Source organism: Balaenoptera musculus, chromosome 20 (genome assembly GCF_009873245.2).
Source record: "Balaenoptera musculus isolate JJ_BM4_2016_0621 chromosome 20, mBalMus1.pri.v3, whole genome shotgun sequence".
In the NCBI taxonomy this organism is placed as follows: domain Eukaryota; kingdom Metazoa; phylum Chordata; class Mammalia; order Artiodactyla; family Balaenopteridae; genus Balaenoptera; species Balaenoptera musculus.
In genome coordinates this window covers 16,546,780-16,573,417 of record NC_045804.1, presented here as the reverse complement: position 1 = coordinate 16,573,417, position 26,638 = coordinate 16,546,780, and the positions used below count along the sequence as shown (strand labels likewise).

Below are 26,638 nucleotides of genomic sequence, written 5' to 3'. Positions count from 1 at the left end.
CCAAATGCATACTATAACAAAACAAGCCAAGCAGTGAAAATCTACTGTCCAAATATTAATGGTTCCAACAATTATCTCCTCTCCCTTGTCCTCAGTTTTCTCACCAGCAAATATACTGTAATAGCATTATCTTAAGAAACATTCTCTTTCAGTCAAACGGGTTATTTCTCTGTTCTCCTTTACAGAAACACTCTTTGAAAGTGTTATCTATGATGGTTCCCTCAATTCCTTCCGTTCCATTCTCTCCTGAACCTGATCCAATCAGAATTTCACTCTTCTACCTCTAACAAAACTGCTTACAAAGGTCTCAAGCAACCCTGGCCCCACGAAATCCTACGGTCAATTCTTAGTCTTCACCTAACTTGACCCGTCTGCAGCATCTAACACAGATGATAATTCCCTCCTTTCTGAAACATTTTCTTCACTTGCCTTCCACATACCACACTCTCTTGGTTTTCCTTCTGCTTCACTGGTCACTCCTTCCTAGTTTCTTATCTTTCACATCTCCAAAGACTTGGAATAAAAAAATGCATCAAGGCTGAATTCCATCTGAGTTCCCCACCATTCCCTATTTCCTTCCTCTGCTGCATTTTTCTCCCCAGAACTTAACACTATAGAACATACCATACACTTCATTTTTTTAAAAATAAACTTATTTATTTATTTGGTTTTATACTTGGCTGTGTTGGGATTTTGTTGCTGCGCTCGGGCTTTCTCTAGTTGCGGCGTTTTATTGCTTTATTTTCTGTCTCTACCCATTAGATTATTTCATGAGGGTAAGAATTTTTGTCTGTTTTGTTTGGTGTTGTATTCTCAGTGCATAGAACAGATCTAGCTTATTGTAGGAACTCAAAAAAATATTTGTTGAATGAGTGAATGAATTAATAAAAATAAAAGTGTAAACAGCAAGAGTCATCTTGTACTAGTAACTTAGCAGCCAGATACCCCAATAAGCAAATTATATACATTTCAGTTAATCCTGAAACAACCCTATGAGATCTCTGAGGCACTGTGGGGTGGGGTGGGGTGTTAACATGCCCCAAACACAAACTACTAAGTGGCAGTGCCATGATTCAAACCCAAGTCTGTCCTCTTCAAAGTTAATGCTCTTAATCACTGCACGGTATTATTTTCACTGGAGTCCTATTTCGTTGGTTTTGAACTAAATCCAACCCTGTTATTTGAAGAGTCAGCAATCAAGTTTCCTGTAGTTGTAAAATAATCTCCATTTTGTCTGTGAAGACAAACATTCGTTTAGTATCATCAACTTAGAAATTTTAATGGAGATTCTTAAAAAGGAAAGCATTCCACGTTGCCATTTTCAGTGATAACAGTATAAGTGAGAAGACACACTGCTCTCCTTCAAAGTGTTGATGGCAGAACTTCCAACTTCCTCTCTCCCATTTCTATTAAAATCTCAAGCCAATGGTTTCCAAACCTGGCTGAAGAGTCACCTAGGAGCTTTTTGTTTTCTGAAAACAAGATTCCCAGGCCCAACTCCAGAGCAACGAAACCAGAATCTCTAGGAAACAGGGCTCAGGAACCCAGTATTTTTTAAAGCTCTGCAGGAAGCCTTGGTGGTTAGCCAAGTGTGGAAAACACTGGTTAAAAGAACCAAAGCTGGCAAGAAACTAGTACCTCTATCTGAGCATCTGGCTCACTGTTTAACAGTGACCAAGTCTCACTGGTACTGACCTTCTTGGAAAGAGGCACGATGCTGTTGGGTCGAACAAGCCTCCGTTTCTTACAGCTCAGCACAGGACGTGTTCGGGCTGCCACACAGGTGCCATCAGTTGATGAAGAAACTAGATTCAGTCTTTGCTTTTTATGCAACTGTTCCTCAGCATCAGAGCTGTCACCTGGAACGTGGTCTGCCAAGACAGGCTGAAGACTACACAAGGGGAAGGAAGAATATCCACTTCTCAGAAGACGTAAGGAAACAAAGCCTTTAATACTTGTTCAACCACCTCTACTTGCAAACGTTCACAGACACAAACATGTGTTCTAGAGCACACAGAGGTCACCTCTTGATGCTGATGTCTGTTAATCTAAGTGGGTATGCAGTATCTGTGCTTATTTTTAAGGTGCTCTTGGTGGATGTTACTCTACCATGTCTGAAAAATGCAGAAGTCAATAAGTGAACTCAGGTTCTAGTGATTAAGTTCTCTTCTACAACAAAAACATGAATTCTTAAAAGTCTAGAAAATTGCAACTGGTAAGAATATTTTTAATATATATTGAGAATCAGTTCTCCTGTGAAACTTGCCTATTAGGGATGTGTACTCATTGTTCACTTGCAGAAGGATTCCTTGATCTTTCATAAATACAGATTTACAGCCTTTAGGGATCTAATCTGTTCTACAGTAGAGGATTTTATGTACATATTTCTGAGGAATTCTACCAAGACAGGACCAATCACAACGATTCATAATAACTTTAGGACTTTAAATTTTTCTCCATGCTGAGTCGATTTTAGGCCACAGTAACTAACAGGAAAATACATTAGGAGGTTACTTAAAATATACTTGCTACAGTAGGAGGCATGCACAATATTATGAAGTGATAAGGTTTCTGCTTCTTTAAACCAGGGTTACTCCTGGCTAGGGATAACTAAGAGCCTCAAACCCATCTTTAACAAGCCTGCTGAGTATAAGAAGTATGCAGAAGAGATAAAACTTACGTATTAATGACTCCATTGACAGGTCTCAATGCTCCACATGATTTAGTAGACAATGACTCTGAAGGATGACCAGAGGCACCATGGTTTTCCAGTGGCTGAGAAACAGACTCAATCTTAATGAGAAGAAAAATGAAAATATATTATCAACATTTAACCAACAGCACCAGCCTGAAAAGCAGCACCATTTCATTTTAATGAAACACCTAAAATTTCTGATGACCAACTTGAAAAACAACTCATTTATGGAACACATTTAAGTGTTTCTTGGATTTGTGTCTCCTGGGCTGCAGTCCTCACAAATCCCAAATAAATGCATTTTTTGGCCTTAAAAAAACCAAAACCAAAATCACTCGTATGATTGAGGAAAAAAGAAAATAATTAAGAGAATCAGCTTTCGAGATTTTGCTTTGGCAAAATTTGGAGAATTTGCTTTGGAGGGAGGGGTTAGGAATTAAGATATTTAACAGACCAAAAGTAGTAAAGTGCCTCCTGACAGGGAAATGACCTAATGACTCCATGGAACAGAAGCACAGCAAAACAATTATATAGTACCAAGAGTCAAGTTTTCAACCTAAGGGTCAAGAAGGGTACATAAGTTCAGTAGGAAGACAACTAAGAGGAAATTTAAATGTAGTTAATATCTGCTTAACTTCACAGTGTATGCTGGAAGCTTGTTTCCAGAAAACCATACTCTCTCTCACTCTCTCACTCTCTCTATATATGTATTTCACCCCTGTGATAAAAGAAATAGAAACAATAAAATGACAATGAATAATAATTACCTAATGCTATCAGGTAGTAACTCTGGACTACACAAATACAGCTGACCCTCAAACAACTTTTGGATTTGAAGTGCAGGGATCCATTTATACGTGGATATGTTTCAATAGTAAACACTGAAGTACTACACAGTCTGTGGTTGGTTGAACCGGCAGATGTGGAGGCACTGTGGATAGGGAGGGCTGACTATACATTATACGTGGATTAAATCCCATGTTGTTCAAGAGTCAACTGTATATGCTTAGACTATAAAATGAAAAAAGGGAGGTAGGAAAAAAATATGGAAAAGTTGGAATTTCACTATTTCAAAACAAATTATGTATTTACTAGGCTAAAAGGGGTAGGGGCAGCCATGAGACATCAGTCACATGGAGTGTCTGAGGTATTGGCAATAAAGCCACAGCGCAGTTATCCCTCGGCTCTGGGAGTTGTTGGAATACCACAGAATGGCTGTGGTCTTTGTCTCCTCCTTACACTCAAACTGACTTTGGGGTGTTCTGACGTCCCCTTTCCTGTAACTGCTACCAGTACATATCAAAGCCAATATTTTGAGGCTGAAATTCTATTTATCAGTATTGTTAAATTTCTTTTTTGATCTTTATACCCCCAAGGAGAAAACACCAAAGGATCTGAAGACCTGAGAACAGTCTCAAGAAAGGACAAGAGATTGGGAAGCTAATTTTAAAAATTTAATACAAATTATCCAAAAAGTTAGATCAGGGTATACAAATAGACAAGACACATGAGTAAATTACAATGAGTAAACACTGGGAAAGTGTTCTGTCTTCCTTGTTAGATACCCTGTACATGTACTGTTATACCTTGAACAATTGTATTAGTCAACACCACCAAAATTATGGTAAATTTGGCTCATGTACTCATTGCCTTAAAAGCCACACTGATTTCCTCATGGAAAGTAATGTGTAAGAGTTATAAAGGTGTTCATGTCTTCTGACAAAGTATTTTACTCATCAAAATCTATCTTAAAGAAATAACTCAACAAAACATCCCCCCAAATCTTACACACAAAGCTAGTCACTGCAATGATATGGATCAATAACCTAAATGCTCAACACTTGAGGCATAGTTATAAAATGTGGTACACCAAATCAGAATATTGAAGATAATCATAAAGGATATTTCCTCTTCCTTTACCCAGAAGAATATTTAAATATAGAAAATAATAGGTAGAAATGACTTTGGAAAGGGGCTAAATTCAAAATATTTTTAATACAATTGTGGTGACTAAAAATACATGCACACAGATAATGACAAGGTAAAAATAGTGTTAAAGAGGCAGAATAGAGACTTCACCGGTGGCGCAGTGTTTAAGAATCTGCCTGCCAATGCAGGGGACATGGGTTGGAGCCCTGGTCTGGGAAGATGCCACATGCCATGGAGCAACTAAGCCAGTGAGCCACAACTACTGACCCCACGTGCCACAACTACTGAAACCCGTGCGCCTAGAGCCCGTGCTCCACAACAGAAGCCACCGCAATGAGAAGCCTGCGCACCGCGACGAAGAGTAGCCCCTGTTCGCTGCAACTAGAGAAAGCCCACACGCAGCAACCATGACCCAATGCAGCCAAAAATAAATAAACAAATAAAATTTTTAAAAAAAAGAGGCAGAAGAGGACTCTTCCGAAGTTTTCTCTACATTTAGATAATATTTTTAACATTAAAAAAACCCCAGATAAACCCAATACCCTCCTGAATGCTAGTGAGGATTTACCATTCAGGGAACACCTCAAAAAGCCCAAACAAATATTATGGTATGACAAAGGACAAAAAGGTTTAAGATTCAGGTTGGTGTTAACTAGGAGATGTGTGACTCCAGCCATGTTACAGCTTTCCTAGATTTCAGAAGTTCTGGTTTAGATGAAAAAGTTTCCTTTCAACATGAAAACGCTGTGACTATGAACTTTTTGGTGTTGATCTGAAGAACTTCTGTCAACTTTATATTCGCTTAAAACAATAGCTTTTGGCATTAAATTATGACAGAGATCTGGTTTATATATCTACATGTTTTACAAGGTGCCACATTTAAGCAATAGGTTGACTCTCATTTGATTAAGATTTATTTTCTAGGGATTATGGAGAACTAACCACCAGGATACCTGTCAAGACAAACTGTTTCCATTCTTTAACAAAATCTCATTTCAAAACAAGTTTACTTTTCTTAGCAAATAATCTATCCTTGTTTTTCATGCCTACAGATATATAAGTATATTTAAAGGCCATTAATCTTCAATGTGTATTTTATTATTTTTCTTAGAGGAACTTGGAACTTTCCTGGGGGTAATTCAGCCCCCCAATTAAAATAGAAGTCAACAGGCAAAAAGGTTATTTAAGCACAGAAATGCTTGTCAAGGATACAGAAGCACACAGCAATTAAGAGCATCAAAGTCAGAGAGAAAATGTGCTTGAATTCCAATCCCAACCATACAAGGAGGCACTGAATACTTAGAAGGATCTGTTTAGAAACCTTGGGATATCCTACATGTAATCACCCTGAGATCTAAAGCAGGGCACTGGGGCAACCAGGTTCATCATTCATTCTCAAATTCAAAGAGCTTAAAATATTAACCCCAATCCTCTAATAGTGTTTCATCTAGAAAAAGAAAAACACAACTCACAAACACATGTAATTTTACTTAAGAGTTTCTTAAATGCATTCACATTGCCTTAAGAAAAAGTGAACACTCCTTATCTTGCAGTCCAAAAGGCTGCAAAGACAGGGTAGAGAAACATTAACAAACACTTCACATATATTAAATCCACACACTAATTTAAGCCCGATTGTTATTACTGCAGTGGTTTACATCATTAATATTTTCAGGAAACTAAAGCATGACTCAGATATTTGCCATCCAATGGAAAACTGTAAATAGGAGTTGTTACAGAGCTTCTCTTGAGTTTTATGTGATGTTCAGATACACTCTGAGGGTACATGCATCCCACAGCCAGAAAAGAGTAGAAAAGCTGAAGTGGTAGGTAGAGTGCATCTGTAATCCCTCCTTTTTCTAAAGCAGAGCCCCAGGGATTACCTTTTGGGGAAATCTTAGAGTTAAAGGTAGCAAGCAGGGTTACTGAAGTGATTTTTTTCCTTGACTGAAAGGGCCAGATGCATGGAATAACACAGCAATGAGATTCTATTTGTTATTCTTATAAAGTAGGCATCTGTTTGATTCATTACTCCACCCTCTTGGCCAGATCAATTAAGTGTGACAAAGAGCCCTTAAAGAAAAACTAGATTAAATTAAGGTTTATTGGGGTCGGGGGGGGGGTGGGAGTAGATTTTTCTGGGGTCTGAGAACCCATGTTCACTGAATTTGTTTTACTAAAAAGTAGAGAAAGTAAAGGGGTAAAAATCAAAAGGCACACAACTTAAAAACATGTAATAAAATAAATCTCTAGGTGTGTATGCAAGATATGTGTGTATGTATCTTTACTTTAGTCATTCAAGTAACGCCATGCTATAACTGTTTGAAATACCATTTTCCTTAGATGCACCATATTTGTTTGTCTAGAAAATTTAACAGTTCTGTTTTGGTTAGTTATTACCTTTCTGACAAACATTATCAAAATGGAAAGAAAAGGCTAACTGGATGTAAGGAATTCAACTTTCATTTCTGGGTCAAAATGCTCTCCATCTCAATGATACCCAGCATAGTCCTGCTTAAAATTACCAAAATATTGCTGGCCCATAAAGAGTATACCAGTCATTTCCATGAACTAGCACCACGGCCAAGAAACTGTGCTAAAGTGGAAGTGGAACTTTCTGAAAATTCTACTTCCACCAAGTTACTTACCTAGGCTTCAATTTCTGCACATGTAAAATGGGACTATGTGCCTCACTTTCCTATGTCTCTATATTGAGGTCAAAATATAATCTATAATTATATTAAAACAACTTTGGGAGATTAGGTTTGACGTAAATACGCTACCATGGGTAAAACAGATAGCTAGTGGGAACCTGCTGTATAGCAAAGGGAGCTCAGCTTGGTGCTCTGTGATGACCTAGATAGGTGGGATGGCAGCGGGAAGGAGGTCCAAGAGAGAGGGGATATATATATACATATAGCTGATCTACTTCACTGTACAGCAGAAACTAACACAACACTGTAAAGCAATTATACTCCAATTAAAAAAAAGACAAGTTAAAAACAAAACTTTGAATTATTCGTTTCTAAAAATGCAACCAGCATAATGCTGTTACAAGTCCAGAGACTACTAAACCTAAGATCTATATTTACCAACACTGTTGAAAATCTTTCTCTAGAATCTAGAGAAATACGGTAATTGCAAAAACAGCCTTATAAATTCTTACTGTTCAACTTATTTATCCACAGCCCAATTTATTTTAAAAGTCCTAATTGGTCAGTCAGTTTTTTTTTTTTAATTTATTTTTATTTATTTATTTTTGGCTGTGTTGGGTCTTCGTTTCTGTGCAAGGGCTTTCTCCAGTTGCGGCAAGTGGGGGCCACTCTTCATTGCGGTGTGCGGGCCTCTCACTATCGTGGCCTCTCTTGTTGCGGAGCACAGGCTCCAAACGCGCAGGCTCAGTAGTTGTGGCTCATGGGCCTAGTCGCTCCGCGGCATGTGGGATCCTCCCAGACCAGGGCTCGAACCCGTGCCGCCTGCATTGGCAGGCAGATTCTCAACCACTGCGCCACCAGGGAAGCCCAGTCAGTGTTTTTTAATACTGTGGATCAAACGTTCTCCAGCCAGTATCTAACCCTCTACTCTCTATCTCAAAACCCTCGTGGGGGCCAATGCACCATTCATTGTCCCTGATGACTGCAAAACTTCAAGGAAAAGAACACTCTTCCCATGTAACCAATGGTAGGAAGATTATACCTTGAATGTTTAAAAAGAAAAATCAATAGCTTACATTTTTGTATGCTTTACTTCTGGGAAAGCATTAGTCCTTCACTTAATAGTTCACTTATTAACTCCATCAATTCCACAAAGTAAGGAAAGGTAAAAGAATGAGGCTTGGGACTTCCCTGGTGGTGCAGTGGTTAAGAATCCGCCTGCCAATGCAGGGGACACGGGTTCGATCCCTGATCCAGGAAGATCCTACATGCTACGGAGCAATTAAGCCCGTGCGCCACAACTACTGAAGCTCACGCGCCCTAGAGCCTGCACACCGCAACTACTGAAGCCCGTGCACCTAGAGCCCGTGTTCTGCAACAAGAGAAGCCACTGCAATGAGAAGTCCACACGCAGCAACGAAGACCCAATGCAGACCAAAAAAATTTTAAAAAGTGAGGCTTATTTTGCAAATAAAAGCAAACACAAATAATGACGTCATTTGTCAAAAGCCACAGAAGCAATGTTTTTGCTAAAACAAACAAAAAACCCCCTCAATTTCAAATCTAGTCTTTTAAAGAGTATTTACCCAGTAGTTAAGGAGATGTAAGAAAGTACACATGTATCTGCTCATTTGTGCAACAGAAATATAGGAAGGAAGGATAATGCAAAAACTAATGAAATTGGCTACCTACAGGAGGTGGGAACACAATGGAAAGAAGGTGGAAATAGGAACAGGGCTATAGCCTTTTGTACAGCTTTAATTCTTAGCACAGTAGTAATGTTTCGCATACTCAAAAAATAATAAATATCAACTACTGTGTGTGTGGGCAACAAGAAGTGGAATACTATAGTAACAAAAGAACTTAACTGTATTACAAAATAATTACATAGTCACACTGAAAGGCGAACTAACCTAAGTACAACTTCGGGTAAATAGTATTTTGACTGTTTATTATAGTGCTAACATACTGTATACAATACTGTACTCTGGTTAGTAAAGATATTTCTCATAGGAGTATGAGCTGGCAATTATGAAACTATATGGTACTAGGATTGAACAAATAAGTATCAATAAGGAAGGAGGAAGGCTGTGGTGTTAGACTGGTACTAGTATAAACTCATGGTTTTTAGTGTATATACAGATGGGTGGGTAACAAAATATATGTGTGTGTATGCATGTAGCAGCATACATATATATATATATATATTTACTAGCTTTGTTGAGAAGGCCTAGATAGAAGCAATGACACCAAGTAGCAATGAGCACAACTAGTACCCAGATCTTGGTTTCAAAACCCTGTTCTCGGGGCTTCCCTGGTGGCGCAGTGGTTGAGAATCTGCCTGCCAATGCAGGGGACACGGGTTCGAGCCCTGGTCTGGCAAGATCCCGCATGCCGTGGAGCAACTGGGCCCGTGAGCCACAATTACTGAGCCTGCACATCTGGAGCCTGTGCTCCGCAACAAGAGAGGCCCGCACACCGCGATTAAGAGTGGTCCCCACTTGCCGCAACTGGAGAAAGCCCTTGCACAGAAACGAAGACCCAACACAGCCATAATTAATTAATTAATTAATTAATTAATTAATTTTAAAAAACAAAAAAAAACCCCTGTTCTCCAATAAAAAGAAGCAGGGCTGGAACAGGTAAAATACAAGATGAGCCTGGAACATTGTGGGGTGCCAGAAAGTGAGTGCTTAAAAAACAAGGGGGGGGGGCATGTTGAAAGGACACAGACGCCAATCTGAAAGAGGTCCCAATGCCAAAAGTTGAGACAACTGCAACTGAATAACTACTAATAGTAGATTATAATCCATAACATAAAATTAATATCCATAAAACCATCCTGAAATAAATAACCGATTGATGGACGAAATAAATGGGGGAGAAAAGACAGCTCTTCCTAACAGAATTCCAATGAACAAATGTAGAAAACAGAAAATCACCATTTAGTAAACACCACAGCAATAATTATTGCAGTAATTTTGCAGGAAAAATCCACCAGTAGATGATAAAACTGTGGATTAAAGTATAATGAGCAACAGAAAAATGCATAGTATCCCCCCATGAGACAGTCATCTATTACAAAGGGAAAAATACTAACTTTACAGTGGAGAAACCTGGCAGGCATCACATTAACCAAGTGAAAAAGCTATCACCATCATCTTGTACCCCTAATATGGTATACTGAGAAGGGCACAGTATCACTTCTGTGGAATTACTGCAAAAAAAATGCCTAACCTTTAACGAAAAAACATCTGGCAACTCCATTCTGAGGAACATTACACATAATAACTTACCAATACTCTTGTGTCAAGGTCATGAAAGACAAAAACTGAGGTGCTCTCACACACTGGAAGAGACTTTAAAGAGATATGACAACTATATGGAATGTGGAACTCTGGACCAAAAAAAGGCGGCATAAATGAGAAAATAAGTGAAACTGGAATAAAATCTGTAGTCTGTATCAATGTTAATTCCTAGTTTTGACACTGAACAATGGTTATGCAAGCTGTTAACACTAGGGGAAGCAGGGGAAGGATATGTGGGGACTCTTGTGTACTGCTTTTGCAACTTTTCTGTTAAGTCTAAAATCAAATTTCATTCATCACAAATCTAGTTTTCCTTAGATCAAATTACTTAAAACAAGAAATGTTAATACTCATAAAAGCCCGTGACCTTTTGAGAAAAGTAAAAATATGAAAGAAATAAATTAAAAGTGGTCTTGGAATTCAGAAGAAAAATGAGACAAATAGGAAAAGGGAAGGAATCATGACGAGGGATTTGAGCTAGGCTCTAAGGAAACAGAAGATTACAAAAAACGACAGCTTTATCCTCATTACAGAATTAAAGGGGTAACTCAAACACCATTTTCAACATCTTTGTAAGTCAAACCTCTAGTCCGACCCTTCCATTTTATAGTGGCCCAGAAAGGTTACCTTACTTATCAAAGTTATCAGAGCCACATGGTCTCCTAATTCCCAGGAATATTCCATAATGTCACACTTGCTCTGGCTGTGCTGTCTTGAGAGTTAGAAGCTGCTTTTAAATTTTAAAGTCAGCTACACAACTGCATGAGGGGCCCTGTGGTGCCGTATTCAGGAATTCAGAGCTTAAAATGCCAGAGGTGATAAAAGGGGATACAACCCCTTCCTTCAGCCAATGCAAGGATCCTTATTATAGGGAATAAACTATGCTGAAGCTACACCTCAAATTCTCACTCATTTTCCCTTTTCTGTCTTTTATACTTACCAATTTATCATTCCCATGATCTGTCTTCACCTCAGAACTAAGTGGAAGAAATAAGTCTGTTGTGTGCTCTGGGGGAGGCGCCTCTCCAAGAACTATCAACCCCTGCAGGACAGAGAGAAAAACAGCTTAAGTGGTGTAAGCTACAAATTTAATTTAGGAGTTAATATCAAGAGTTAGGGGTGGGGGTGGGGGGGTCTGGTTTACCAGAGGCCTTTTCCTTTATCCTATGGTTCTGAAACAAAATATACCACCAAAAGCTTTGCTCTTCCAAGAGTGATTTCAACAAAAGGCCCTAGCAGTAGCCATGAATACCGCCTAAGACTCAAACCCAACCTTCCCCTTTCTTCCACTTGAATGTTCGGACCTACATGGCTTGTAGCATCTTTTATTCACATCTTTCAGATCTGGGATCTTTATCAGAGTATGGTATTTTACACTATATCACCAACCAGACTATACCATATTAACAATAGCAATGCAGTTTTTCTACTTAACTTGATCAAAAATGTGGCTTAAGGATGACCAAACTAGAAGTGCTACAATTATAAATGATGAGCTAAACCAGCTATCTCTGAGCAACCACAACCACCGGGTGAAACAAAGGTGGAACAGTCTCTACGGTAAGTATCTTAGAAACCAAAAACTTAAAACTGCTCCAAAGACACCTGTTTCTCACAAGCATAAGCATTACTCCAGATTAGGTTCCTGCTTGACAATTTCAAGTTCAGATTTTACATTCATCCCAGAAAATAAAAAATGTAAAAAGAAATTTTAAATGACTCCACAAATCCTCTCCTTAGCCAGCATGGGCCCAGCTTGGTGAAGGCAGAAGTTAGCTTACTATGAAAAATAAACAAAAACCACAGACATGAATCTCCCATGAACGCAAGTAGAGGTGACCAAAATCCAGTTATGACGCTGTAACAGAAAGACTGGGATGCAAGTGCTCTTTGGTTCTCTTTCTCTGGTCTAGAAAATAAGGAGATCTGACTGATAAGAAGCTCTGAATGGAAATTTTGTATTAGAATCACTTGGGGGAAACGTTATCAAACTATACCTGCCCAGGTCCAACATCAAATCTACTCACAATCTCTGAGGTGGGGAGCTGGGTATTCTGTTTTTAAAAAGCTTCCCTGGTAAGTCTTAATGCAAGCTCTAAATTGAAAAATACTAGACTCAATCATCTTGACTCAGCATCAGAATCCCCCAACGAACATCCTAAAATATATCAACAGATTTCAGGGCCTAAAGACTTTGACTTATCAATTTGAGCTCCCTAGGCCATTATGACATAGGCTCTTGTGAGCCAATGAACCAGAGGATCCTGTCCCTGGGGTTATTTCTAAGACAAAAATCTCCGTGAAATCGGAGATGTAAGAGATTGGGGGTCTGGTGGTGGTTAAGAAGGAACAATGGAATTTCACCTCAGTTTAAAAGGGAAGAAAAACAGGACCTCCCCCCCCCCCCGCCCCCCCCCCGCCGTAAAAGAAACAACAAGTTACCTATTCTGGAATAAGACTATACCTAGGCTATGCAGAAAATGAAGCAGAGACTCCGCAGAAAGAGGGAGAGGTTATTAAGAAAGCAAGAAACATTTGCCCTAGCTGCAAAATATTTTCTTGTTTCAATCAGAAGCATAAAATAGACCTCACAAACTTTTCCATTTCAAAGTAAAAACTGTTTGTAAAAAGCAGCTATTTTGTACAACATTCCCTTCTCAGAATATTGCATTCAACATCTTCTCTGCTTAAGAGCCTAAACCACCTCCCCATCTCCTATATAAAGCTAGCCCAAACTCATCTTGGCAAAGTCCATAATCCGTCCCTACCTTATTTATCTATTTCCAACTACTTTCTCCAAATATTGTTACACTAACCGCATTATCTCCTAGAAAATGTCTGAATATATATGAAGTTGTTGTTGAGAGCTGGGAGTTATTACAAAGTAGTAGGTAAAGAAATGCAACTAAAGGTTACACTACTACCCACTACCTGTTCTTATGTCTTTGTTTATATTGATTCTGCCCTTTTCTTACATTTATCTATCCAAAAGGTTATGCTTCAAAAGCTTGTCAAGGCCAAGTCCCACCTCCTTCCAAGAAAATGTCCCTGGTTAACTGAGCCCCTTATTTTCTTTATCCACTTTGCCAGACTTCCTAAAGCATCATGATTTTATCTTACATTCTGTATATTTAAATCTCATTTCCACAGCAGAATCTTAGGCCAAATTATTTATTTCATTTATTGTTGCCTCAATTTGTCATTTAAATGTTAACTAATGCTAAGATCCTTGAGGACTTAGACAAAATACAAATATATTCGAATCTCCCGTATTCCCTAGCAGAGTTATACACCAAGAAAGGAAATGCATAATAATTATTTTTTGAGTTTTATGTTAAAAACTTTTTGCCCTTGAACAAGAAAATATTAAGTTTATATTAATTATAGCTAGGAGCCTAAATAAATCCAACTATTAGGTATAAAGTTACTCCCTCAATTTTTCTTAGGTGAGAAGGTAAGTCAGGATAAAACAGCCAATATTTTCCAAAGGGAAATTTTTCTCCTTAAACTACCAAATAATTTCTAAAAAACACCTGAGAGACTACAAAGACACCCTCCTGTGAAAGTTTTAAAAGACCTAGTAGGGACCATTTATTCCCCATCATTTTATAGACCCAGGGAGGATGCAGGTCGAAGGTCATGTCAATAGGCCTATCCGTGGCAGAACTAGGGATAAAAGCTGGGTTAGTTAGACCCAGCTAATCTTTGTTTTGGCTTTCATTCATTCAAATCAAGCCATCGTGTCTCCATTCATCAAACATTTTTTAGGTGCTGGGGGTACAGGAAAAGAAAGAAGACATATCCTTCTCCCTACTCCTATCCAAACTCATCCCTCAAAGTGCTTACAATTCTAATACTGGGACAAAGACAGAGTATCAACAATATGAGTAAGTAAAATTTACGTTGCACATTAGAAAGTGTTAAATGCTAAAAAACTAAAGGACAGTGAGAGGATAATAAAGTGGGAGTAGGCACTCTTTCATATTAGGCGGTCAGGGTAAAATGCACCAAGAAGGTGGTGTCTGAGCAAATACTGGAAAGAAACTTGGGAATATCTGCAGGAAGAGCTAATGCAACAGTTTCAAGGTTGGAGCCAGCTTGATAACTTTAAGAACTGGAAGGAATTTGGTATGGCTGAAGGAAAATGAATGAGTGGAGTCTGAGGCAGAAGCTCAAGGCAGAGGAGGTAAGCGGGGGTGCAGGGCCTTGTAACTCCCTGTCTTTCAGCTTTTATGTCCAGATGGTAAATCACTGGAGAGTTTCAAGCAGTAGGGAGCAATGATCTGACTTATGGTTTAAAAGGATCAATTTGCTATTGTGTTGACATGTGGATGAGTGGATAGTAAATAGAGGAGCAGAAAGAACCGCTGTTGGATCAAAGTGGTTGGATTCTGGACATATATATATTTGAAGACAGAATCAATCAGTTATGCAAATATGCTTCTTGGGATGTGAGGGAAGAGAGAACAGTCAGAGAGTCAGTAAAGGTTTCTGGCCTCTGCAACAACAGAGCTCCTATTAATCTGTTGAAAGGTCTTTTCAATGTGCATTAGTTTTAATCAAATCTATTTTTGCAAATATTTACTCAAGTGCCATGCTGATGCATATGTTACCATTCACCCGTGCATTCTTTCCCTGACCCCCAAAACTCTGTTCGTTCATTGTAGCATACAAAACCAACCATTAAATCCTTTATACTGTACCTCATACCAAAAAGGATGAAAGCACCTAAAAGGAAGATGAGCAAATAAAAAGCATAGAAACAGCTAAAATCTGTTCATTCAGCTGACATTTATTGAGTGTCTACCACATGCTGGGTGGTGTGAAACCCTAAGAATAAGAAAATAAATAAAATACATTCCACTCACAAGGAGCTTACTACCTTCGTCTACCTCAGACAGACAGGCAGGCGAAGTATTACAATGACAGTGCTATAACAGAAGTTTAGAGAAGATGACGTGAGAGCAGAAAAGAGGAAGAGCTTAAGGAAGAGACTGATGCAAGTAAGGCTTTATGGAGAGGTCTACATGATTACTTAAATTTTCCTAAAATATACTTAATAAATATAGTTAATAATCACGAAAGGAAAGGTCATTATTAGCAAAGAAAACTCCATGAAGTTCCACTCCACACTTGTCATGGCAACCCCAAGCTGGGATTCCCTAGCATTCGGGGTTTATACTGGGTCAACATTACACGGCTGTGGCATTAGCCACAAGCAGCAATAACCTCAAGGCTACTGCACTCTAAGGCCAAGGTTAAAAGGCCAGGAGAGTCTCCCCACCCTTCACTATCACTTCCTAAAGTCAGAAGCAGGACCATGCCTGGATTGTCCAGGCCTAGAGAACTAAACACTAGAGAACACAGGACTACAGAAATTGGGAAGGGTCACAGCTGCATGAAGTCGTAACACATCCTTATAAATTATTCCTCTCTGGAAATACAAATCTGTCCTACATTAAAAAAAGGAAAAAAAAAATGAAGTAAAACTAAAAAAGGAAGAAATGGTAGAAGAAACTGTGCTAAGCCTGATTATAAAACAGGGCCAAAGCAAGCAAGCAAAAAGGAAAGAAAAGAAAAAACTAAGTTGTACACTTGGGTCAACTGCGTTCCCTTTACCAATTTCAGGTAACACATGGAGTCAAAGTACAAGGAAAAAAAACCAAAACCACCTCTTCATCTGTAAAACAAAAATTAAGGTGCAATTTCACATACTCACTTTCCTACTTCATTCTAAATAGATCAAGCTTTCCTACCCACCTTAAGATAAATCAGTGACCTCACTGTAAACCAGCACCACAAGATCGTCCTGGGCTACCTAGACAAGACATGGCTGTCCATAATGCCTTATAACCCTATGAAGATGGAAACTTCAACTGCTTTACATCAATTCTGAAGACAGGTATTCTAGGTTACTGCTATTCTCATTCAGCAGCTTTTCTATCCACAAGTTTCATTGTTCTTCCATCTCTCATTCCCAGTAACATTTCCATCCTTAGTTAGCAGGCGCTGTGTAATCTGACAGATCAGTCAAAAGAAGGGATAAAAAAATAATATAATGTTTTGTACTAGACACGGATGTTGAAGATTGTGTGTTAAGAGAAAGACTGCGTGTTAAGAGAAAGAAGTCTCCTTTAGCAACAGAACCCTCTAGGTCCCTGTGCCTTCCCCCTCAGTTTTATTTACCAGGTGTGAAATTTCAATAAATATGCTCAAGAGAAATGATGAAAAGGATACAACAGCAGAATATGTTAGACAGAAAATGCTTTGGGGTCAGATAAATAGCCCTGAGTTCAAATTTAGCTCTGCTTCTTACAAGGCTGTAAGCTGTTGCTTTGTGCATTAAATAACACACACGAATGTACCTGTATATAGTCCACACTCAAGGTACAGACACTGTTTTCCTTTCTCATTCTAAGACATGGGAACATCTTTTTTTAAAAAGCTGACTGAATATGAAAGTTAAAACACAACAGTGTTCCAGATGGTATGTCTTAGTTTAACTGAAATCACTTCTTAGTGGCACATAACAATGGTGCAGCTTACAATCAACAGCATCTTTGAGTCTATGAAATACAGTAGTTTTATAATGAGGAACTAATATAACATAAACATATAAACACACAGTACGTATTTATATATATATATATATATATATATATATATAAAATAGATAAAGCAACAAATATGACTGACTACCATTCTAATAATCTCAGTTGTTACTAAGAGACTCTAGTTCTCAAATATGAAAATTCTCTCTTAACTACTGGCTATAAAAACCCAGACACTGAAGAGGTGTCCATGACAGAGGAAGACTGTTTTTCTCCTCAGGACAGGCATATCCAGTCATCTCCCAGATATTCTTTATCAACATTCCAGCTCATATTCTACAAATATCACTTAATTTTCTTTGTGAAAAAGAGCTAAGCATAATGTTTACCATCCTTGGTGAATATTTTTAGATTTAATTCCTCATTTGCGCTAGCTAACTTTTAAAGTTAGGATTTAATGTGTTCCCTATCCTAAAGGAACAAATTATTATTATTATTTTTTAAGGTAAGTCCTCTGGACTTTGCCCTCAATTATAATATGTTCTACCGAACTTCTGGAGAATTACATATAAGCCCATTTGGGGAAGAAGCTCAAAGAATGCTCCAGTGAAATGTTTGGAATAAAAGCTTACATAATATATAAGGGAGGCTGCAGGACTTTTACTTCAAACTCTTACCCTTTTGTTCATCTTGTCAGTTAGTCATCCTTTAACTCTTGGTCTACTAATTAATTTAATGTATGCAGTTCATGGTATATAGCAATTTTCTTGAGGCTTTGACCAGCACTAAGGCAGGACAAAAACGTTGTGACACTTATTTTTAGGAGCAGTAGATACTTCATCTAGACCCACATGTTCAGTCAGGGAGGTCACTGCATCAAGCTAACACAATAAGTACCTTGCAAGAACATAAGCACCAAGAAAGAAGGATTTTTATTTACCACTGTGACCCCACCAAGGAGAACAGTGCTGGTACACAGCAGTCACTCAACTATTTACCGAATGGGTTTCCTTTCCATGTACATTTACCCCCCAGTCAAACTCCAAACAAGCACAGGACGTCTTTCAGAAGAAAACCTATACAGGTACCCCTGTTAAAGATAAAAGCTGTGCCGTTAAGAGTCAGCCCGCTGCAAGCAGGAGAACAAAGGAAAATGAGATCACCAGTGTCTAATCTCGCCTGAATCATCTTTCAGGAAAAACTTTATTCTTCCTCAAGAAAGCAAGGGAAGCTTAGCAGTAAAACAGAAACGCATCTAAGTAAAAAAAATAAGATGAAAATACTGTCATCACCACTTTTCCATAAATATAACAAATATGCAGGTATGGTCAATGGCTTACATTAAATAGTGCCTTTTTTTAAATGTTCCCTGTTAGCCCAGATATTCAAACTGTTTTGTTCTAAACCCATGAGCTAATCTAACATTATATTCTAACAGTGTTGTCTGCATTATGCTAAGTAACACCAGGCTCTTAAACAAATTAAACCGCTATATCAGATCATATTAAACCATTCTCTCTGACATAGTTAAGAGTTACTGAGGGATGGGGAAAAGGGGATAATGATAGTTTTTAGCTGAGCTGAAAAAGACCAGACACTTATCCCTTACCTTATTAGCACGTATCTGTTTGTAAATATCTGTTTGCTGCCGAATTCGATATTCCAAGTCAGAAACATGAGCCTGAAGCCAGTTCCAGCGGCTGACAATAGCTGCTCGGTCTGCAGCCCATCTCCATTCTGACCTGCGCCTCCTAAAAGGAAATAAACTGAGTGAAATCCAAGAGTAGCAGCAACATTTATACTAAATGGGAGTGGGACGGTTTTAACGTCTAAATGCCCTTATACAGACTAACTCTAGTGTCAAGAAAAACTTAAGACTATATGTATGTGTATGTATGTATGTCACAGGACACACGTGGATAAAACTCTTCACATAGATACTTCCCAAATTAACTAGCTGAAACTGCCTTCTAAGTATCCTGATCCTGTCTGTGGCAAACAGTTTTTCTGAATTGCTTTAATTTCTCAGGAGATAGAAATATTTTCTACTTTAAGACACATAAAGAATAAAGATTACGTATCTACATAGAAAATCCAAGACACCGCAAATTATAAAGCTAACCAAGAATTCAGCAAAGTTGCCGAGTAAAGATCAACATACCAAAATTAATAGTGTTTCCAAGAGCCAACAAGTAGAAAAGACTCATTTTTTTTAAACAGAACTATTTACAACACTAACAAATGCTAATATTATACACAAAAGATCTTTGCAGAGAAAATAATAAAACCAAAAGACCAACATAAATGGTGAGATAGATTTTTTAAGATGGCAATTTTCATATCTACCTACAAATTCAAATAAGCTCCAATCAAATCTCCCATAGGGTTTTTTGTTTGCTTGACTGAGCTGCACGGCTTATGGGATCTTATTTCCCCAACCAGGGATTGAACCCGGGGCCTCCGCAGTGAGAGCGCGAAGTCCTAACCACTGGGCTGCCAGGGAATTCCCCCACCACAGGGTCGTTACTGGAAACTTACAAACATCCAAAAATCCACAACGGTGGAGGGGAGGAACAACACTAGAGAAATTCTAAAGAAAGTATGGTGAAAACTCACACTACAGACTTAGGGTAAAGCTATGGTGATTAAGGCAGTCTAGAAAGACAAAAAGACCAGTGGGACAGAATACAGAACTCCCAAACTTAGAACTGGATATATAAAAGAGATGGGCATTCAGAGCGGTGAGAAAAGACTGAATTATTCAATAAATGGCATTGAGATGCCAGTTCTTTACATGAAAAAAGTAAAATTATTTCCTTTCTTTATGATATAATTCACTATTTTTGGAATTCCTAAATCTGAAAAGTCAAACCTAAATAAGATTATCTTTGGAACTTCAGGGCAGGGAAGGATTTCTTAAATAAGACACACAAAAATTTTAGCTAATTTTCAACATACTGCAAAAGATTTAATAAAGTTAAAGGCAAGCTACTGGTTGGTAAAGATATCTGTAACACATAAAACTAAAAATAACACATCAGAATATATAACAGAACTCCACCAAAGAGGTTTAAGAAGAAGATAATCTAACAAAAGATGAATAAATTAAAAATTCACATGAGAGATCCAAATGGCCAATAAACACATAAAAATATGCCAGGCCTTGTTAGATTTTGGTTAAAATATTAGTAGGTCAAATACTAAGAAGTCATTTCAAACCCAGATTGGAAAAACCAAGTGTTGGTGAGATGTAGAAAACAGTAATTCATACATTGCCAACAATAATAAAAACTGGCACCACCACTTTTCCAGAGTAATCTGGAAATACTTGGTTAGGTGGAAACTGTGTATACCTAGCCATCATGAAACTCTATTTCTGAGAATATAACCTGCACATCTGCATGAAGAAACAGGTTCACTGCAATAGTTGGTAATAACTAAAAATTAACTACAATTTAATTTGCTAAAGTAGGGAAATAGATACACTATAATTTACTGGATTTTTCTATAGCAATAGAAACATATTAACCAGAACTATCTGTATCAACATGACTGTATCTCAGAAAACAATGTTGAATGGAAAAACATAAAAACTAATAATAAGCTAAACAAAGTTAAGTACTACTATAGATATACACAAGTAGTAAAGGAATTTAATGGAGTATTGTTTATCAGTTTAATTATTACTATATGTCTCAACACGACTAAATCTCAACAATGTGGAATGGAAAAACTATACAAAAACTTTTAAAAAACCCAAAAAACAATAATAAGAATTGTTGGGACTTCTCTGGTGGAGCAGTGGTTAAGAATCCGCCTGCCAATGCAGGGGACACGGGTTCGAGCCCTGGTCCAGGAAGATCCCACATGCAGTGGAGGAACTAAGCCCGTGCGCCACAACTACTGAGCCTGCGCTCTAGAGCCCTCGAGCCACAACTACTGAAGCCCGCACGCCTACAGCCCGTGCTCCACAACAAGAGAAGCCACCACACTGAGAAGCTCGGGCACCGCAACGAAGAGTAGCCCCCACTCGCCACAGCTAGAGAAAGCCCGTGCACAGCAACAAAGACCCAACACAGCCAAAAATAAATAAAAAATTAATAAATTTATATATATATATATATATATATATATATATAAAAAGAACTGTTACCAATACATAAAGAGTAAATGCATAAAACTGATAAACAACAAATTCAGGATCAGAGTCCTCCTTACCTCTGGGAAGGGGAATAAAGAAGTTAGATTTTAGGGGCTTCCCTGGTGGTGCAGTGGTTAAGAATCCGCCTGCCAATGCAGGGGACACGGGTTCAAGCCCTGGTCCGGGAAGATCCCACACGCTGTGGAGCAACTAAGCCCGTGCGCCACAACTACCGAGCCTGTGCTCTAGAGCCCACGAGCCACAACTACTGAGCCCATGCACCGCATCTACTGAAGCCCGCGTGCTCTAGAGCCCATAGTCCGCAAAAAAGAGAAGCCACGGCAATGAGAAGCCCACACACCACAACGAAGAGTAGCCCCCGCTCGCCGCAACTAGAGAAAGCCTGCACGCAGCAACGAAGACCCAACACAGCCAAAATAATAAATAAATTAATTAATTAATTAAAGAAAAGAAGTTAGATTTTAGCTCTAACTGTGATGTAATGTTCAACTGCTCTTTAAAAACTGAAAGTCTGATAGAAAATGGCAACTTTAATAATAGAGGGGGTAACTGGCATCTGGTATATTCTGTAACCAAAATATTTTATGATCTTCCACAAAATTCTATTCCAAGAGAGAAGAAGTAGTCATACTCCCCATAGCCCCATCTCCAATCAGGTTCTACATACTCACTAACAAACATTTTTAGTGACTGTAAGTGAAGTTTAACATAGTCCACTGATAGGGTGAAATACATTATAATAAAAGAGAACAAATCTAACCATAGTAGAATTAGAAATGAGTTAATCATACCATAATAACTAAGATCAAGGATAGCAATAGTATTTTACTAACTTCAATACAGTCCAAATATAAGCCATTGAAGCCAACCATTGTGATAAAGTATTATCCAATTATTCCTCTTTAGAAACAAGGCATATAGTTCCCTAACCTTAATGGAAAAAGCACAAGATATAAAGATACTTTCTTTTTTAAGTACAATTATCTGGTTCAATACTGGCTGCAGGTCTAGTACCAGCCCAAATTCAGGAAAGAACCTCAAGAGGTCAAGAATAAACTCTGGATCATCCTTGAACTATAAAAATGTCCCCCCTTTTCTAAAAGAGGTAAAGCTAGTTAACCCTCGTATCCCATTTCCAACTTTCATTACTCTTCAAGGTTCGCAACCTTCCTATCTTGTAAAATCTCTTGGTTTTACAGGTTCATTTCATTTCTGAAGCTACCACAGTACCAAGTCCCCATCTACCACCAATGGGCTACTCCAATAACTCCTTAACTACCCACTCCTAACATAAATCACATATTACTTCTCCTCAATAAAATCTCCTCAAACCTTACTTCTTCCTGTCACTCTTATGTGTAAGGAATCACACAGCTTCTCTGCTTCTTTACAAATCCTAAGTCTTCAAGGAAACAAAGTAGAAGGGGAGTCAAATATCATAAAAGGCAGCAATTCGAAGCCAAAAAGTGATTAATAAAATTAACACAACATCCATTTAATGACAGTTTATTCCCAGACAAATCTGTTTTAACAACTGACAGTGGCTAGCCAAAATAATACTCTAATGTTGAAAACCAAAGCAAGGGAAAGATGATTTCTTGGCCAATTTACAGCACTTCCTCCTTAGTCACCCTTGGCGGACAAAGAATCCTGGCAGTCTCTCCCAATGATCCTGAACTTAGCTCATAAGCCTTCTCATGAAAGTGTTCCAGGACATCAAGCACTCTGAATTGGCAGGAAAGATGAAACTTATTTGTTATTTCTGAATTTCGACACATCTTAACCAAAAGGATTTTTTTCTCTTTTTCTTTCTTGTCTGAGGTCAAGGAAAAAATAAGAAAGAAACCACAACACTTTAACTGTGTGAAAACTTGAAAATACAAAAGGAAAAGAAAATTCCTTAAAACATTTCAGTTCACAAGAACTTTGGTGGATAAATACATTTTTTCTTTTCACATTAATGAACAGCCCTTTTCAATTTTCTTAAGGTCAAAACTAACAGACTGATATACAAGTATTATTCTAAATACCAATACAAAACCTAACGTCCTGGTTATATTTTTTTGGAGATTGGCTAATAAACTAATTAAAGACAAATAAACTAATTAAAGACAGGCAGCATTAAGGGAGGACTGCAACCCCCAATTATGAACAGGTTTCATTCTACAAATACATTTGTCATATGACAGTTTCTAACCAGATGTAATTTTCAGCAGGAAGTTGTCACAATGTGGTAGTTAATGAAAAATGGAAAACCCCACCCCAAGTGTCCAAAAAGTATCTTGTGTTCAAAATACCAGCAACATGGACAGAAAGCTGAACTGTTAACAAAGGTGGGAGGTGTACCGTTTAGCAAGCCTGAGGTGAGCTGTGAAGACGTTACCACACCCCAGTGGCAGAGCAGAGCACAAAACATAGTGCAAGAATAACAGCTTCAAGTGTAAGAGTTTATGTTTTTGTTTCCTCAGCAAAAACAACATGCCAGAGAAACTCAGTTTACCAGAGGTAGAGGTAGATTTTGCCCCTAATATTCAAAATGTAAATTTATTACTCTGATAATTTATAGCTCAAAGCAAGAGACACTGATTTAAAAGTAGGGTCATGCTTTAAATAGAACACGTGACTAAGGCTGCAGAGTGATACTTACGCAAATATAATGATGAACTGGTTTCTACTGCAGTCATTATCAATAATGAAGAAAAAGATGTGGATTCCAACAGTCCACAGAGTTCTTTTCAACTCTTTCCTATTGCTTACTCTGTGCTAATAATTAGTAAAATAATTGCTCTGTGCTGTCTGTGCAGGACACTAGGATGCTTTCCAAGGTGTTGTTCTGCCATGTACTTTATGCCAGTTTGCACCAGCATATATGTCTACATGTACTGGGCTACTTACTACCTGAATGGGAATTCATTTTAACTCGTATTTTGTTCCTTGCTTTTATTAAATGTTTTACTGGTAAATTTTCTTTGTCTGCACGTGCTGTATAAAAATCCATTAAACTTTTACACAATGAATTGCTTTTTGGTTACCTAAATGCAGAAAGATACAGTACTAATATGTGCTTTTGTAATATCACATGAATAGTAAACTGTAATGTTGCCAGCTATGTACCAATATTTATTTGTATAAAATAGTGTATGTTGTACAAATAGACTCTTTTTTAGCTATGTGAACTTACAGAGCTTTAATAGTTCTTTTTTTTTACAGGGTTAGCAGAATATTACCACATACCTAGAACTTAAGATATTCTATGGGATCTAAGAATAATTATTTACTTGAACAAAAAAATCATTTCCTCTAAAAAAGCTCTCGTATTTATAAACACTTTACAGCTAAATAGTGGAAAGTACTAGAAAATTTAGAGTTCAGGTTACATGTTGGCCAACGTAGAAAACAAAAATGGGATTAATTTTTGTTTTTAATTCTTTAAAACCCTCTTGAATGGTAATGTTTCATTAGAAGAGGACAAACAGATCAACATGGGGACTTTGAGGTAAGGAGATTTAACTTCTCTTAAATGTGAGGACCAAGCTCCTTCCATTTTTATTACAAATTAGATATTATCCATTGAATCTTCAAAGGTGTCAATGATAAAACCTTTTCTACTACACCTTAAGAATCACTTAACTTAGAGGTGGTTACCACTAACCTTACTAAAAGAAAAACAACAAGGAATGTAATTTCTACTAACACAGAGAAAAGACAAAGATTTGCTACACCCCTTACTGCCAACATACTGTCAATGAGTTCAATAAAAGAGATTGTATTTGATCAATCCTATCTTCAATGCTGCCACAGACAGCAGGGGTAGATACTGTACTTCCTTTTTCTCAAAGATAAACTGCAGCAAAAGCTGATTTATCTAAAAGTAACACTAAAGCTAGGCACTGAACCATGTCAAACACTTGACCTAGTGCTGCCTTTAAGTCACCTAGTTCTAGTCCAGGATGGGAAATCTTTAAGTCCAGTAGAACAGTGCTGGTGGATTATACTTTTCCCTGATCTAGGAATGTTTTTAAATCTCATTAAAGTAACAACAGTATGCTGCAAAGGCCTGAATGGTGGCAATTCCATCTTTGATTCTGATTTCAGTCCTATCTCCAATTCTTCCCTTTTATGCAAATAAAGATTCCATTAACAAGATAAAAGTAAAATGACTGTCCGCAGCAAGTTACACAGTACAATTTTCAACCAAAACCGATCCGATAGTTATGTGCTACGTCCAAATGTGCAAAATGTCTGAAACACCTACATTCTGAAATCTCCAGGATCTTTAGATGACTTATAAAAAACCAATAAAGCAGACTAAGTAAAACCGAGATCACCATCCGACATCCAGAGCACACAGTTGTTAGACTCACAGTATCCAGGGTTAAGAGTGAGGGTCTCTATGGGATAGGAACGTAAAATCTTAATATTACTAAGAGTCACATAAAAAAAATGTGTATACAAGTATTAACTACCTAGCTCAAAAGCAGTGTGAAAAGAATAGAGGGAAGAGCAGGAAGATTGGTTTAAGTCAAGTTACTACTTTTATTTACCTTGTATAATCCTAGACATGTAAATTGACCTCTAGAAATAATAGCAACATCAGTCTCACATGATGTGGCATTCATAAAATGATGTAATCCTAACTGCAAAGTACAATACGTATATTAGAAAAGAACAGTTATTAAATAAATATAAACCTTGGATTTCAATTCCATATCATAAAAGATACAAGAGAAATAAAGAGATGAAAAGAAATCTCTAAGAGGCAGACATAATCAGGAAATAGGTGTTTTCAATTAGCAACAGAATTCTCAAGAGTTTCTTGAGGGTTGGGCTTCAGAGTCATCTAAAGCAGTTCTACTCTAAACATGAAATCCAAAGTAGTTCATTAGAACAGACGTTGTATTCAGCCACAACTTCAATGACATTACCCCCGTGCTCCCAAATTAACAGAGATGAGGGAAATAAAGTACGGGGTGGGGGGAAGAACCAAACTGTCTAGCATCAAATATCCCACGTTTTAGCTATAAAATAAAACTTATAGATAACAGTGGGTTAAGGAGACAGTTTGTGCCTGTCACTTTAACTGGTTACATCAGCTTTCCAGAGATGTCTGTAGCAACTGGAAATAAATGTACCAGATCCAATTCATCCTGATAAAGACTCAGGGGGTTGAACACTTAAACCTTCTTTCTTTTTCTTACTGCTTAAACCAGATTACCTCTGAAACTGAAATGAGATTTGAGTATTTTGGCAGATTATTTCAGCGAAGCTTTCAATCCACCAGGAACTCTTCTTCCCTCCTCCCCTCCATTTAACAAATATTTAAGCACCTATTATTTACC

The 26,638-nt window shown here is 37.8% G+C and overlaps 1 protein-coding gene across 7 annotated transcripts in view; it reads right to left on the bottom strand.

Annotated features, from left to right (window-relative positions):
• Positions 1-26,638, bottom strand: part of KANSL1 (KAT8 regulatory NSL complex subunit 1) — a 186,673-nt gene that overhangs the window by 44,885 nt on the left and 115,150 nt on the right. For 6 of the 7 annotated variants that reach the window (XM_036835746.1, XM_036835750.1, XM_036835752.1 and 3 more), the window contains 4 exons: positions 18,747-18,888; positions 11,527-11,628; positions 2,681-2,793; positions 1,696-1,891 (listed from right to left, as the gene is read on the bottom strand). In XM_036835746.1, the coding sequence (XP_036691641.1) occupies positions 1,696-1,891; positions 2,681-2,793; positions 11,527-11,628; positions 18,747-18,888 (553 nt within the window). The remainder of the gene's footprint in view (positions 1-1,695; positions 1,892-2,680; positions 2,794-11,526; positions 11,629-18,746; positions 18,889-26,638) is intronic. The other variant, XM_036835751.1, reaches the window with a different exon arrangement.